Source organism: Trichosurus vulpecula, chromosome 5 (assembly GCF_011100635.1).
Source record: "Trichosurus vulpecula isolate mTriVul1 chromosome 5, mTriVul1.pri, whole genome shotgun sequence".
NCBI classification, from domain to species: Eukaryota; Metazoa; Chordata; class Mammalia; order Diprotodontia; family Phalangeridae; genus Trichosurus; species Trichosurus vulpecula.
The window spans coordinates 309,514,343-309,528,956 of NC_050577.1; the positions used below are offsets into that span (position 1 = coordinate 309,514,343).

A 14,614-nucleotide genomic window follows, 5' to 3' on the forward strand; every position below is an offset into this window, starting at 1 on the left:
TGCCATCTGATTCTGTCCTTTGCTTTTAAAGAGTGGGGATTGGAGGATCAGAAGACTATGACCACAGCCCAAGAAAGCCAGAGATCCATGGCTGTTATGACTGGTGAACAGTAGCAGAATGGGGGTCTGTTTGCTTTGCTAAAATCCTGTGAAAAATGCCTTTTTTGACCCCCTTCCACACCCCTTGTCCCATCTCCACTTGGGAGCGATGTGCAAACCTGGTGGGTGCCATTGGATCAAGAAAGTCAGGACTGTTGAGGGGAAAGATTGGGGGTCAGAAGATCCAGGTTCAAAGGGAAGTGTAGCCTAGTAGCTAGAGTACTCGACTTGGATGAAGCATGACCTCTGAGCCTATCCCAACACTAGCTCCAGCCAAACGGCAATCACTTACCAACCCAGGGCCTCAATTCTCTCACTCCATAAGGGGCATCTCTCTGAGGTGGGTGTGAGGGTCCCATGAGACAAGAGGGACAGGGAGTTCTTTATTGTCCTGCAGCGGCTCTTACCATGATGGGGCCAATCTGCACTGGAAGAAGGGATTTCCTCACCTGGGAGTCCCTACAGTGATGAGCTTGCACACCTATGGTACCAGATAATCCTCCTTTCCATGGCGCGGCATGGAAGGGATTGATATTTGGGTAAAGAAATTCCAGTTGGTTACAATAAATGATGACTGATGTCTATAGAAGAATTTGAAATTAAATTTTATTTTTTCAATTAGTAGGTATTTATTTTCTCTCCTCTGTCCCCTCCCCCTGAAGAAAAACAAAACCAAACTGTAAGAAATCATCGCTGCCAAGCAACACTGGCCAAGCCCCCCGGTGTCTCACAACCATGGAGTCTGCAAGGCCCTTCCCAGAGATGATCCTGAGGAAGCCTCTCCCACAGGGCCTGGGGAGGGGGCTGGATCATTGTACTTTACAGAAGAAGATGCCAAGTCACCAGACCTGAAGCCACTTGCCATGGAAGGCCCAATATGAGCTGAGCACATCCTTTCTCCAAGTCTAGCTCTGTGTTCAGAGTGATGAGGACACAGGGCAGAATTCTCCAACCTTGTTCAGGGGGCAGAGATGCCTAGCTCTGCCCCCTCTCCATGTTCTTCTCATACCCCAGGTCTTCTAAGTCTTTGTGGGAGGAGTCAGAAGACCTGTTTTCAAATCCTAACCAGCCACTTCCTAGGCCTGTGGTTGTGGGCAAGCCACTGACATCACCAACCTCTGCCTCAGTTTCCTCAGCTGTAAAAGAGTTAATGATTCCTGTGCTTCCTGAAACTGAGGGCCCTTGGGAGGGGTGTGCTTTGAAAAGGATCCAAAGTGAGGTCAGCACCAGCTGTTGCTGCTGGTCACCCAACAATTCTTGGAAGGCAAATCTCTGGATCTGCTCCCCACCCTCCAACATAGTCCTGAACACACTAAGCTTCTAGGAAACCCTGACTGAGACTTGGGGGACCAGCCTCTATATTTTATGTGACTTCTCCCTGTCATTTGTGTTGTGCCAGTGTCTCTCTCCCCATTATATAGATTGTGTGCCTCGGCCATGGGGGGCAGTTAGTCCCCCACATGCTGCTCCCCATCATGGTCTTCTTCTTTGGGCTACTCCAGACCAGTGCCATTGCTTATAAAAAGGAATAGTCAATTTCTGCTAAACCTCCCCCTACCCCAGGCCTTTGTGCCCTGATCAACTGAACTCACAGGGACGGTTTTATTTGGGGGGGGAGATGGTGGTGCAGGAATTATGAACATATGTCTTACCTCCTACAACAAGGGGCAGGCATTCTCCACTTGACTCGTCTCAGCTTTGGGGGGCACAGAGACTTGGCCCCCAGGGCCCTCTTCCGTGGAACCCCAATCTAGGGGAAGGGGGGCCTTTTGGAGACCTTCACACAGAAGTAGCCAAGTTGAGCTCCGGGGTCCCTAGGCAATGACTATTTTGTGCCGGCTTCCAACCATTCACCATCTTTTGGTGGGGGGTCGATAGAAAGAGGGGAAGGCATGGGTGAATAGCCCCAGGCTACGCCAGTGCCACCGAAAGTCTGAGAAGCTCTGTTGGGGAAGGCTTCGTTTACATGTACAAAAATCTCACAGTGAATCTTCTCACGTCGAAGTGCAGGCGACCCGAGAGGAGAAAAAAAGAGAAGAGAGAAGTGTAGGCAGAGAGAGAAAGTGAGAGAGCCGGAGAGCCAGAGAGGAAGGGGAACAAGGGGGGAGGGAGAAGGAGAGAAAAGGGGTGGGAGACGGAGAGAGGGAGGAGGGGGAGAGAAGGAGGGGAGAGAAGAAGGGGAGAGGGAGACCGAGACAGGGGAGAGACAGAGACAAAGGTGGAGGAGGCCGAGAGACAAAGTGAGAGCGAGAGTGAGACACAGAGAGGCCGACTGCGAGGGGGAGGGGGCCGACACACCGGCTGGAAACAGAGGAGTCGGTGGCGTCGCCGCCGCCCCCTCCCCGAGTCCTGAGCCTCTCCCCCCTCCTGCGGGGCTGGCACCCAGCCTCCCCACCTCGCACCCTCCGATCCCCCGGGCAGGCGGGGCGGCTGTTGCGGGGGGCTGGCCCCTTCGCCGCCTGGCCCGCATTTCGGGGGCCGGGTCCCGACGCTGCGGGCAGCCTCAGGGGGAGGTGGGCCGAGACCCTGCCAGCAACCCCGCAGCAGGGCCGGGAGCCCCGCGATGCTACGAGCGTGTGTGGGGGCGGGGTGGAGACTCAGGGGAGGGGATGAGGAGCGCGAGGGTCGGGGTGGGGGGCCAGACCCCGGCCAGACTCCCAGCTCTCTGCCCCAGTACTTTCCAAGTTCCCCGGGCCCAGAGTTTGGGCGGCTCTCCTAGGCTCCTTCTCTTCCCTCTCCTCCTTCCCTCTCCCCCTGCCCCCTCCCCTTCCCTTGTTCTCTCTCCAGCTCACCGCGGAGCCCCCAGTGCGCATGTACCGATGGGGCGGGAGGGGGGCGCGGGGGGCGGAGGATTCTTTCGGTCCCTTCTCCCCCATCCCCCTCCCTCCTCTCCCCCTCCCCCCTTGCTCTCCCCCCCCTCCCCTGCCCGCTCCATCCGGGCACTGCCGAATTAGCATTGACGGCCGAGGCACAACTTTTTCTCGAGGCCGAGGGAAATCCAGGCGCGCACTCGGGCACGGAAATATAGTCCCTGCCTCCCTCCCTCCCTGCCTGCCAGCCGGCCTGCCTCCCTCCCTGCCTCTCTTGGGCTGGAAGGCGGGCTCCGGACGGCGGGCGGGGGCTGGGCCGTCGGGGCGCCCCCGGGGAGGCCGAGTCCTGCGCCCGGGCGCCCACTCCCACTCCCACTCCCACTCGGCACTAAGTCGCGCTCTCCCCACTCGCACACTCCCAACTTGCTCTGCAGCTCCCGGAGTTGTTCCTGCCTGCCCTGGTTGTCGCTGCTCTTCGCCCGCTATTTCTTCTTTTCCCCAGGAGCTCGGGTGGAGGGGGGGGGTGACTATCGTGGTCCGGCTAGGGGAGGGGAGTCATTTGCTGTGGATTTTTTTGGTGGGGGAGGGGGCTGATTCCTCCCCCCTCCCCCGCCCCGTCAAGTTTTCCCCCTTCCTCCCCTCTTTCCCTGGGAGGACGCGAGGGGATCGTAGCCCCATCTTCGCTCCCCTGTGAGGCCTGACAACCTCCCTGGGATCGAGGCTCCAACTGGCTGGAAAGTGCCCGACAAGTTACAGGAATGGAGCTCCAGAGCCTCCAGGAGGCGTTAAAAGTGGGGATCCAGGGTCATCAGGTAAGTGGGGGTGGGTTCTTGTCTTGGGAGTTAGCCCGAAGAGACGGAGAGAGACCGAGAGACATGCGGGTGGTGGGGGGGGGGGGTGGAGAAAGACAGGGGGGAGAGAGAGAGAGAGAGAGAGAGAGAGAGAGAGAGAGAGAGAGAGAGAGAGAGAGAGAGAGACCTACACCCAGAGTTTTAGCGAGAGAAAGAGACCGACTCTCCCAGAGAGAACTGGGGACTCGGGCTCGGCGTGAACGGAGGAATCTGCTCAGCTCTCGTGTTACAAGCTCAGTACGAAAAAAGAAAGCCAACTAGTTTATTCCTCTTCTTCTTTCTTTCTTTTTTTCTTTCTTTCTTTCTTTCTTTCTTCTTCTTCTTCTTCTTCTTCTTCTTCTTCTTCTTCTTCTTCTTCTTCTTCTTCTTCTTCTTCTTCTTCTTCTTCTTCTTCTTCTTCTTCTTCTTCTTCTTCTTCTTCTTCTTCTTCTTCTTCTTCTTCTTCTCTCCCTTTCTCCCCATCCCTATCGCGCTGCGGGGTGGCGGGGTGGGGGGACGACTCGTAGTGGAGGGAGGTTAGGGGTTCGTAGAAAATCCCCACCTTCAGACCTGCATAGGGGCAGCCCGCCGCCCCCTTCCTCCCCTGCATTATCCGCCCACTTGGCCAAAGTAGTTTTGCAGAATGTTACCGGGAGTTCTGGGTTGTTCCCGTCGGAATCCAGAGTGATCTTGCGGCTGCTGGTGCTTGGGCGAGTGTGCATGAGTGTGTGTGTGTGTGTGTGTGTGTGTGTGTGTGTGAGAGAGAGAGAGAGAGAGAGAGAGAGAGAGAGAGAGAGAGAGAGGGAGAGTGAGTGTGCATGTGCGTGCGTGTGTGTTGGAGAGATTAGGACGAGACTTGAATATTTATGAGCTTTGCTTGAAACTGACTCGCAGTGTTTACTTGGCTCTTTGTTCCTTCCCCCCCCCCCCTCCAGTTCACTCGCACACACACTCTCACACACACATTCACACGCACAGTCTTCCTCTCTCACACTCACTCCCTCCTGTGTCGGGCTTTTGGGGGTTCGTTTTTTAAAGAAAACACTAAACTTGAAAGCCATCGCGATCCCTCCTTTGGGGTGATTAAGAGAAAGACCGGCCCAAACTAGTTGCTCCGATGAGGCTTGGCGAGCCACAGGTAAACGCAAACCTTGCCTGCTTGCCGCTGGGGTTTCTCCTATTGGCATCAAAGCCCTCATGTTAGGCGCCGAGAAGGAGAAACTTTATCGGGTCCAGATTTCCTGCGGGGTTGTGCCCTGAACCCCCCCCCCCCCTCCCCTCCAGCGCCCAAGGCTTTCCTCTCACTTCTTCTCCTGGGCCCCTGGGCCCCTCCCTAGCCTCCCTTGCTGGGGAGTTGGAAACCCGGCGCCTTCTTCCTGGTATCAGTCATTTATTTCTTTCTTTTTATCTCTCCGCAGAACGGCGACCTTAAGAAACAGCTCCCAGAGAGGCATTCCCGGCTAGCGGCCCTTAACCAGAGACAAGTAAGGCTGGCTCCCGCCGTTCTTCACTCATCTGCCGGTCCCGAGGTGACCAGGGTTTGGACAATGCACTTTCTCAGTGTCTGAAAAGTGGTTGCGTTAGCGAAAAATGCCCTTAGGCCGGAATCCTAAAGTTCTGCGGGGAGCCCAGGTGGGCCCTTGGGGCTCGGAAGCAACCCCAGATGCGGCCTGGGCCAGGGCCAGGGCCAGGAGTAGGGATGTAAATTATTCTCCAACCTCACCCCCCCAAGCTGCGTTCAAGGCTTCACTCCCCCCCTCCCCCCAGGCGTCCATTTTGAGTTAGTCTACATGTTTTAGGATTAGGGACATTGCTGCTGTCTTGGACTCCTTGGTACTATCCGCCTTTTGCTTTTCCGGAGAGAGGGGGCTGGGGGACTGGGGAGGCAGAGGTGATTTGTCAGCAGTTTCTGGTTTCTGTGGTAGAGCTGGTTCGCATCGATGACTGGAAGACCTCCCCCCACAATTGACCGATTTCTTTTCTGAGCTGGGGACCCTTCCCTTTTCCTTTCCCCTTTCCCTCTTTCTATTCTCCCTAGCCCCCCACCCGCCCGGGGCACTTGAATTCGTATTTGTTACGTGGTCCTCTTAGACAGGGGGAGAAGAAAGACAAAAAACCCCGGTACTCAACTAAGCCGACCTCGGCTGACAATCCATCCAAACTTGAAGCTGCTGCTTTCTTTTTGTTCATTAAAAAAAAAAAAAGTTTGCCTCGGAGAAGATGTCGGGTTGCCCCCCCCCCTTTCCAATCTTTCTTGCGTCCCTCCCCCCTCCCCCTCTTTCCTCCCTCCCTGCAGGCTGAGGAAAAAGTTGGCTATTGTGAGTTTGTTCAGCTGTGATCAGCTGATGGCGAAGAGCCGGCGTGGTTAGGTTTCAGCACCACGAACAGATGCCGCTGAAACGTCTTCCACGCTCTGCAAACGCGGCTCCCTTCCTCCCCACTCCTCTCCCCTGCTCCTCCTCCTCCCCCTTCCTCCCTTTCCCCTTCTCCTCCCCCTCCCCTCCCCCTCCCCTTTCTGTACTTCTGCAAAACCTGGCAGCCTGCAAAACCCATCCAGGATCTGCCGGATTGCAAAGCTTCCCCCCGCCGACCCCCTTTCTCCCTCCCAGACTCCCCTCCGCCTCCACCCCTCCCCTCCCCCCATAGCTAAGAACTTTCTACATCGCGTCCAATTGCGTCTCCCGCAGCTTTCCAAAAGCCCCTTTGGCGGAGATCTCCCCCCTCCCCCGGCCCATTCTCTCTCTCTCTCTCTCTCTCTGTCTCTCTCTCTGTCTCTCTCTCTTTCCCCCTCCCCCCCTTCGCTTTCGTTTCTCCTCCCCCCTTCCTCTTCTCTATCTCCCCCACCTCCCTGCCTCTTCTTCTCTCCCCTATATCTCTCCCTCCCCCTCTCTTTTTCTAGATCTCCCCCATTCTTTCTCACACTCTCCCCTCCCTCCCTCCGATCCCTTCGCTGAATCGATCGCTTTTCCTTCGGAATGCTGCATAGCTCTTTTGGACCAAACTTAGAGCTGAGCCTTAGACCCTCCTCTCCCCTGCCCCCATCCTCAGTCGAATTTATTTATTTGCCAAATCTCCCACCCCTTGGCTAGAGAAAAGAGGAAGCTCTAGGTTCATTTTTCTTGGTTGGGAGGGGAGAGGGGGAGGTCGTGGCTGAGAAAGCTGCTGCTGAGGGAGGGCGGGAGAGGGGGTAGGGATGTTCGTGGCTAAGGCCTGGGGTGAAGATGGGGGAGGGGGCGCACAGAGGAAGCCGAGATTTCGATGTTTTATTTAAGGAGTCGCAGGGAAAGTTGAAAAGTGAAGGAAGGTTGGGGGAGAAATATGGCTGGTTCTGTTGGTCTGAAAGATAGTCGTGGAGGGGGAGGAGGAGGAAGAGGAAGAGGAGGAGATGTAGGAGGGAGAGGAATGGCTTTGGAAAATGAATGAATTGTATTTGGTGTTGTGTGTATGTATCTTTTTTTTTTTTTTGTTAAGCCCCTAGCTCTGTTCATTGTCCCCGAGTTGGCCAGCGGTCCCCATTTGGTAGTGGGAGCTCCCATTTTGTGTCGAAGTGGGGGGGGGTTCCTCTCTCCTCTCAACATGGAGAAAAGTCTGCAGAGTTTGAGGTGGGGGAGGGGCCCCATTCATGCTGAACATTACCATTTTGATTGCTTCGATGCCATTTTTGGAGGGGGAGGGGTTAGAATCCCCGACTCAGCTGAGCACAAAGATGCTTAATCACTAGATGGAATCGAATCAGAGACTTTCTCTTAATAAAAGAAAAGAAAAGAAAAGAAAGAAAAAAGCAAACCTGACGCGAAGTGCTAGCTAAGGGTTCCGAGTACTGTGGATTCCCCCACCCCCCTTAAAACTACAAGTTGATGGCTCCTCCGAGTCGATTTCAAAAGGGGGTCACCTCCCGGCTCCAGGTCTCTCTCGCGGCTTCTCTCCGCCCCCCGCCCCGGCATCTTTAGCAGGGCTCCCTTCCATGGCGGGGGGGGGGGGGGTAGAGTTTGAGGATCTCTTCAGAGGATTGTGGGAGGACCCTAGGTTCCTGATCCACCTCTTGCCCTATCGTAGCACCTACTTCAATACTTTCAGTGATTATGTAGGAGATGAGCAACTATTTATTGAGTGTCGTGGTGGAATCTGGCTGAGGCAGAAAGCCCCACTAAAGAAGGGGGTCCGAATCTCGAGATTCGATTTGGCCCAAGATGGTTTCGGGTCCAAGCAGCGTTTTCGCCTTCAATCTGAACTCCCAGGAACAAGGCGCAGGCAGCTCCCGCCTTCTTTAAAAAAAAATTTTTTTTAAAGAAAAACACTTTAAAAACAAACTCCTCCCCATCCCCCTATTTTTTAAAACTCATCTCTAAGTTAGAGAAAAGCTCCGCATAACGATAAAGATTTGGCCTGATGGGTTGGAGCTCAAATTTGTGGCTGCATATGTTTTTCCCCAGTTTCCCTTTGTGGCATTTTATATAACAAGGGCTCGTAAAGAAGGGAGGGAAGGGGAGGGGGGAGGGGAGAAAGGGGAAGGGGGGCCTGGGGAGGAGGAGGTGGTGTAGCATGCTAATAAAGCTGCCTTGTCTCTCTCTGGGAAGCCTGGAGTTGAAATCCATCAGAGGTCACCAATGAAATGAGTTCGGTGGACTTAATGTGAGCTTGGCTAGGCCTTTTCCTTCAGAGAGTTGGGCAGGCTCCTACTTGGAAAGGTCATTAAAAGGACTTTCTGAGAGATTTCCAGGCCAGACCAGTGGGGTCTTCAATACTAGTGTCTTAACCAAAGGGCTAAATTAGCTTGTTCTGCTCAGGAATAGGGGATGCCCTCCCCCCAGTCTGGACAGACAGAGGGACCTCCTAGTGGGGTTAGAGGGAGGGATGTTTCACTGCTCTGCACGTTTTCCAAATGCCTGTCTCTGTGGAGGGCAGGGAATAAGCATTTATTATCATGCCTATTATGTGCTAGGCACTAGACTAAATGCTTTACAAATATTATCTTATTTGTCCTCACAACAACTCTGCATGATAGGTGCTGTTAATGTTACCCCCAGTTTATAATTGAGACAAACAGAGGTCAAGTGACTTGCCCAAGATCACACCACTAGTTAAATGTCTTCTATTAAATTTGAACTCATGGCTTCCTGGTTAGAAACCCGTGCTCTATCAACTTGGCCATCTGGCTGTGTAATTGTAAGGACAATTTACTGTCACTTTAGTTTGGGTGTGATACATTTGTTACCTAGAATGAATTTGTGCATTGGCCATGCCTGGAATAGCAAGATGCAATGAAGATGGGAGCTCAATTAAGAGGCACATGTGAGTGATGGAATCGATAACCAAATGAATGGCTGAGAACATTATCCACGTCAGTTAGAAATACAGTTGGAGCAAGTGATATATTTCAGTGCTCCATTCATCAATTTCCCATTGAATTCCTTGAAATGTGTCATTAGCATTAAATGGCCTCCCTCCTAAAGTTGTATACGGAAATATAGGTAACTTTTCTGAAGTTTTATTTTATTTTATTTTTAAATAGGGCACACATTAAATGAGGCAGTAGTTTGTTAGGGAAATTCTCTTGCTTAAGGCAATCCAGTGATCCAACCTTTGCCTCTACCATGATGGTTTGGAGGTAGAGAGTGGACAAGATGTTACTTAGATGTTTTTTCTATTGGGGAGGCAGTGACCTTCCATTTTCCCTTTCTCCTTCTTTAAAGAGATACCATCAATGGCAGGTATCCTCAGAAAGAAGGCCAAAGTCAAGGAAGGCTTCCTTCTGGCTGGACCTTTTGCCAGTAGGATACCAACTCGCCTTTAACAAGCTAGGATGTGTGAAGACTTCATTAGCTGGCCCACTGCCTTGATCCTGGGAGTCCACATCACATCCAGAGAGGTGATAACTTTTTTATTGAATTCATCAAGCTTTGGAGCATTTCTATGTAAATACCAGAACCATTCTATGTATTGACCTCTTAAAATGATTTCTCTTTTTGTTATTAAAGAAATGTCCTCCTGTGTGGATATGAACACCCTATACAATTCTAAACCAAGTTGTTTTTCAGAAGCTCCAACTTTATAGTAAACTCAGAAAAAGGGAACAATAAAAAATGAAAACAGACAAAAATGGTACCAAATGAATGTCTGCCAACGAGGACCACATTAACTGGCCAGAAAGAGGTTGTAAATGAATGGGGCCTTTTGTGGGCAGTTTTATTTGCAGACTCAGGATTCAGAGTTTTCCTAAAAGGTGGGAGGGATACAGCCACCACCAGGCAAATCTTTAGTCCTTGCTAGAAATCCCCAGTGATGGGGAGGACCCACTGGGCCTTGCCTGTGCTACATCTTCCAGATGAAGCTCCCATTAGCTGCATACTCAGGATACTTCTGTAGCAAATGTGAACTTTGGGAGACGCTTTCTCAAGACTATTGTCTCCCTAGCACAGATCTGCAGCATCTGCTATAGCCCCTCATTATTTCATCTGAGGAAGCTGAGGCTAACACAAGGTACTAGGCAGCTGAGCCCAGTGGCAGAGCTAGGCTTTAACCCAAGTCTTGTGGCTCAGTCCCTTTCCCATTTTTTTCTGTACACTGAAGGAGCTCTGAGAGCTGCTTCAGGACCTGGCCTGAAGATTGATTACTTGTGGATTCCCGTTTGCAGGAATATCACTGTAACCCATTGACTTACCTTTTGAAGTAATCAAACATTGCCTGAGTACCTACTGTATACAGAGGCTATAAAGACTAGATATGATACCCTTCCCATCCATCCTCATGGAATCTAGTCAGTCTATAAATATTTTTAAGCACCTAGTGTGTGCCAGGCACTGCACTAAGTACTGGGCACACAAAGGCAGGCAAGAAGCCAATCCTGCCCTCAAGGAGCTCCCAGTCTGATGGGAGACAGCATGCAGATAACTCTATGGTCAGCTATGTACAGGATGAATCGGAGATAATTGGCAGAGGGAAGGCCCTAGAATTAGGGAGGCCCAGGCCCGGCTTCTTGTAGAAGGTGCAATTTTATCTGGGATTTGAAGGAGAGGGAGATGAGAGCATAGTCCAGGTGGGGGTGGTGGGCAGCCAAGAAAATGCCCCCAGTTGGGAATGGAGCTACTTGTGTGAGCACAGCTAGGAGGGCATTGTCCCTGGATTGCCTAGTCTTCAGGAGAGTAAGGATATTGGAAAAGCATATGTGAGTGTGTGTGTGTGTGGGGGGTGGACTGGAAGGTGCAAGAAGACTGGAAAGATGTGGGGAGGAGTTTGGCTACAAAGGGCTCTGAAGGCCAATAGGGAGACAGTGGGGTTGATTGAGTTGAGGTGGGGGTGACAGGGTCACCAGTTGGGCATCTGAGTAGAGCATGGGCTGGAGTGGGGAGAGATTTGAGGCCGGGGAGCCAACAAGGAGGCTATGGCCGTAGTCCAGGTTTGAGGTGATGGGGGCCTGCACAGAGATGGGGGGGGGTATCTGAGGAGACAAAGGAGGCACACTGAGGAGCTTCTACAAAGCTTTGGCAGCAGACTGGACATGGTGGTTGAACAAGAGTGAAGAGTAGACATTGATGCCTAGCTTGGGAAGTACAGGTGACTGGGAGAATGAGGGTTCTCTGGATAGTAACAGGGAGGCTGGGTGCCAAGCACAGAAAGCTTGGGTGTTTATAACAAGTCCTTTGTTTCCCCTTCCTTGCCCAGTGCTTGTCCACTAGATGACTGCCCACCTTGCTCATGCCTGGGCCTGGACTTTGCTTTGAGCCCCGTCTCAGTACCCTGTGTCTGGGTCCTTCTGGCTTGGTTCTACCAAACCTTTGCTAGCTAACATTTCTTAGCTGCTTAATTAGCGGGGGAGGGGGGAAGGCTTCTATCTCTCTCCCACTGTAATCATTCCTGGCTGCTGCCCGTTAGACAGGGTTTTGTACTGGGACCTGGTGAGAACGAAGCTCTGCACACACTTGGGTGAACAGCCTTTTCTACCCATCTAACTTGTTCTCTCTCCATGATCCATGTTCGTCTTTGGTTTTGTTCTCTTTCCTTTTCTCTGTCCTTCCCCTTTCACCTTCTTCTCCCTCCTCCTCCCTTCTCTCTTCCTCATTTCTTCTTCCTTCCCCCTTCCCTGCCCCCTCCTGTTCCCTTCCCCCTTTTCTGCCTCCTTACCCTCCATGTTTCTCTCACTTCTCCGGCTCCCCCCCCCCCCCCCCCCCCGCCTTCTAACCTCTCTGCCCCACTGCTGGTTGTTCCTGGCATGGGTCTGGCTTAGGGAAGCACAGGTCCAAGCCAGGCTGCATTTGGGGCACTGCTAGGGAGGGCAAGACTCACTTTGGATCTTCATCTTTCCTTCTGTCCTGCTGACTTTTCTGCATGGCAGTGGCTTGGCTCACTGCTGAGTGGCCTCAGAGAAATGTCTCTTCTATCTACTCTAAAGTGTTTGCTTTGATATTTTAGCCCTTTAAAAGAGCAATCTAAAGAACACAGCTGATCTCAATTAACTGAATTTCTTCAGTGAGATGCCTCTGAGGATCACGGCCTTTGATCCCATAATGATGCCTGGTTAGGGGAGTGGTGCACCTGTTGTGGACCTAGCAAATGCCCCCTCCCAAGGCCATTGGCTTCAGAAAAAGGGCCCAGGGTCCCTCAAGACTGGAGCCATGCCTTATGGCATCCCCACTTAACCATGCTGGAGCTGCCCATCTGTACTCCAGGGAGGTGAGGCCCACAGTGGGTGGGAGTTGGCCCCACTTTACAGGAGATAGAACTGAGACCCAGAGAGTTGAAGGTGAAGGGGCTCACCAAGATCTGGGCCCTTTTGCCTACAGTCCTATAGAGTGTCAGAGCTGGGTGGAGCCTTGGACTATGAAAGGTCAGAGCTAGCTAGCATTTATACAGTTCTTCAGAGTTTGCGAAGTGCTGTATGTATATTATCTCATTCGATCATCAACAAGCCTGTGAGGTAGATGCTTTTGTTAGCTGTTTTATAGATGAGGAAACCCAGACTGGGAGTGCTTACCTGGCTTGTTCAGGGGCAGTGTTGGAACTCAGGTCCTTCTGATCCTCAGTTAAACCCTCTCTCCATGATGCTACCTAGCTGCTGCCCAGAGAAAGTGCTGGGAGGTCCTGGGAGGTCATTTAGCCCAATCCCTTCCTCTTATAGATGGGCAAGTTGAGGCCTGGAGTGGATCAGGGTTCTACTCCCAAAGCATGCAGCCATGTGGAATACTAGGCTTGCTTTCTCTTTGTCTCATGGTAGATGTCTCTGTAGTTTGCCAAGAAGGGATCGAGACTTTGGTTGGAGGTGGCTTCAGGGGATCATGTAAGGCATGTGGCTAGTCCCTGGTCCAATGGCACTGGACTTTCTCTGCTGGCCTTTCTGTCTGGAGTATCAGGAAAAGGGGATCCAATTTTCCCTCCTGGTACCTGTGGAAACTTTAGTTTACCTTTATGTGAAACCTGACAGTCAGGGCTGTCCCACGGCAGCTGCCATTTATCTGAAGCTTCAGAGACAGAATGAATAACCTAGAACCAGGAAGGCCTGAGTTCCGATCTTGCCTCTGACACTTACTGACCAGGTGGCCCTCAGCGAGGCCCTTCACTTGTCTGAACCTCACTTCCCTCATCTATAAAGTGGGGATAATGATACTGCAAATACTGGCCTCCCAGATTTCTTATCAGGCTTGAATGGGATGATGTATGTACAGTAACCAGCAAGCACTTCATGTAGGCCAGTTATTTACTGTTGCCGGCCAGAAGAAGCGGGCTCAACAAAATGCACGTTTGTTTTGTTCACAGTAAGGGATCTGGCTGAGGCGGACTGAGCTGTAACCGATGGAAGCTTTTCTGGGCTGTGGGATGAGCGGAGCAGGTTCTGACTGCCCTGGTCTCCTAGACGCAGCCTGGGTAGCCCCCTCTTCAGGGCTCCTACCATCCTTCCCACCCCCCCATCCCACTCCCCAAGGGCTGCAAGAGCAGCCCATGCGGGACTCGGGCTTCTCAGGATCTCAGGTGGCCACATCCATTCTCTTTGGACACGTACAGCGTCTTCCCTTCGCTTTTTCTCATCTTCCTTCTTTTGATTCAGGAACTTCTTGTGTAGCAGCAATTTCCAGAGGCTCATGGGAACTTGCTGAGGCAGCTCCTTGCCCACTGTCCTTGCCCAGCCTTTGACTACCAGCTGGAGCTTCTCTGGAAAGCTCACAAGGCACTGTCTCTTGGATGGGGTCGAAGAGTTGGTGTGAAGGGGTTGGAGAGGCTGGAGGAAGGAGGACAGAACCTTGAGCATTGGGTGGAGGGGAGGGGGCATCTTCCAGGAGGTAGCTTTCAGCTCCAAATCAGACAAAACTTCCTAGTAGTCAGAGCTTCCCTTGAGGGGAGGGAGAATTGGGAGGATCTCCAGAATTTTGGGATGTGGCCCCTCCAGCCCTGACCCCATCCTTTGGCTCCAAGACCAGGGGCTCCAGGCTGTGCCAGTCACATCACCTCTGCCACAGGGCTTGGGCCACATGCTGGATGACCATTTGGCAGAGACGAGGTAGAGGAGAGCCCTGCTTCAGGTGGAGTTTGGATGAGAAGGTCTCCAGTCCCTTCTCGAAGCAGATTGTCTGCTGCTAGGACTCTATGGTCTTTGGATGCAGTGACTCTGGGACTCATGTTTGTGTGCATTGTTTGTGTGTGTAAGTGTGTATTTGTGTATATGTGTGTGTACATTTGCATGTGTTTGTATATATGTGTATGCACATGTTTGTGCATGTGTGCGTGTGCCCGTGTGTGCACATATGCATGTGTGTTTGTGTATAAGTGTATGCATATGTGTTTGTGCATGCATGAGTGTGCACACGAATGTGTATGTGTGTGTGCAGACGTCCACCTCTGGCCCTGAGTTGGTATGTAAGAGGCAGCAGTGACTAAGAAGCCCAA

General features: G+C 52.2%; 1 protein-coding gene across 1 annotated transcript in view; it reads left to right on the plus strand.

The window, feature by feature from the left end:
- The first annotated feature begins 3,667 nt into the window (after positions 1–3,667).
- Positions 3,668–14,614, plus strand: part of PHF21B (PHD finger protein 21B) — a 130,882-nt gene continuing 119,935 nt past the window's right edge. The window contains exons 1-2 of the mRNA XM_036760841.1: positions 3,668–3,721; positions 5,158–5,268. Of these exons, the coding sequence (XP_036616736.1) occupies positions 3,668–3,721; positions 5,158–5,268 (165 nt within the window). The remainder of the gene's footprint in view (positions 3,722–5,157; positions 5,269–14,614) is intronic.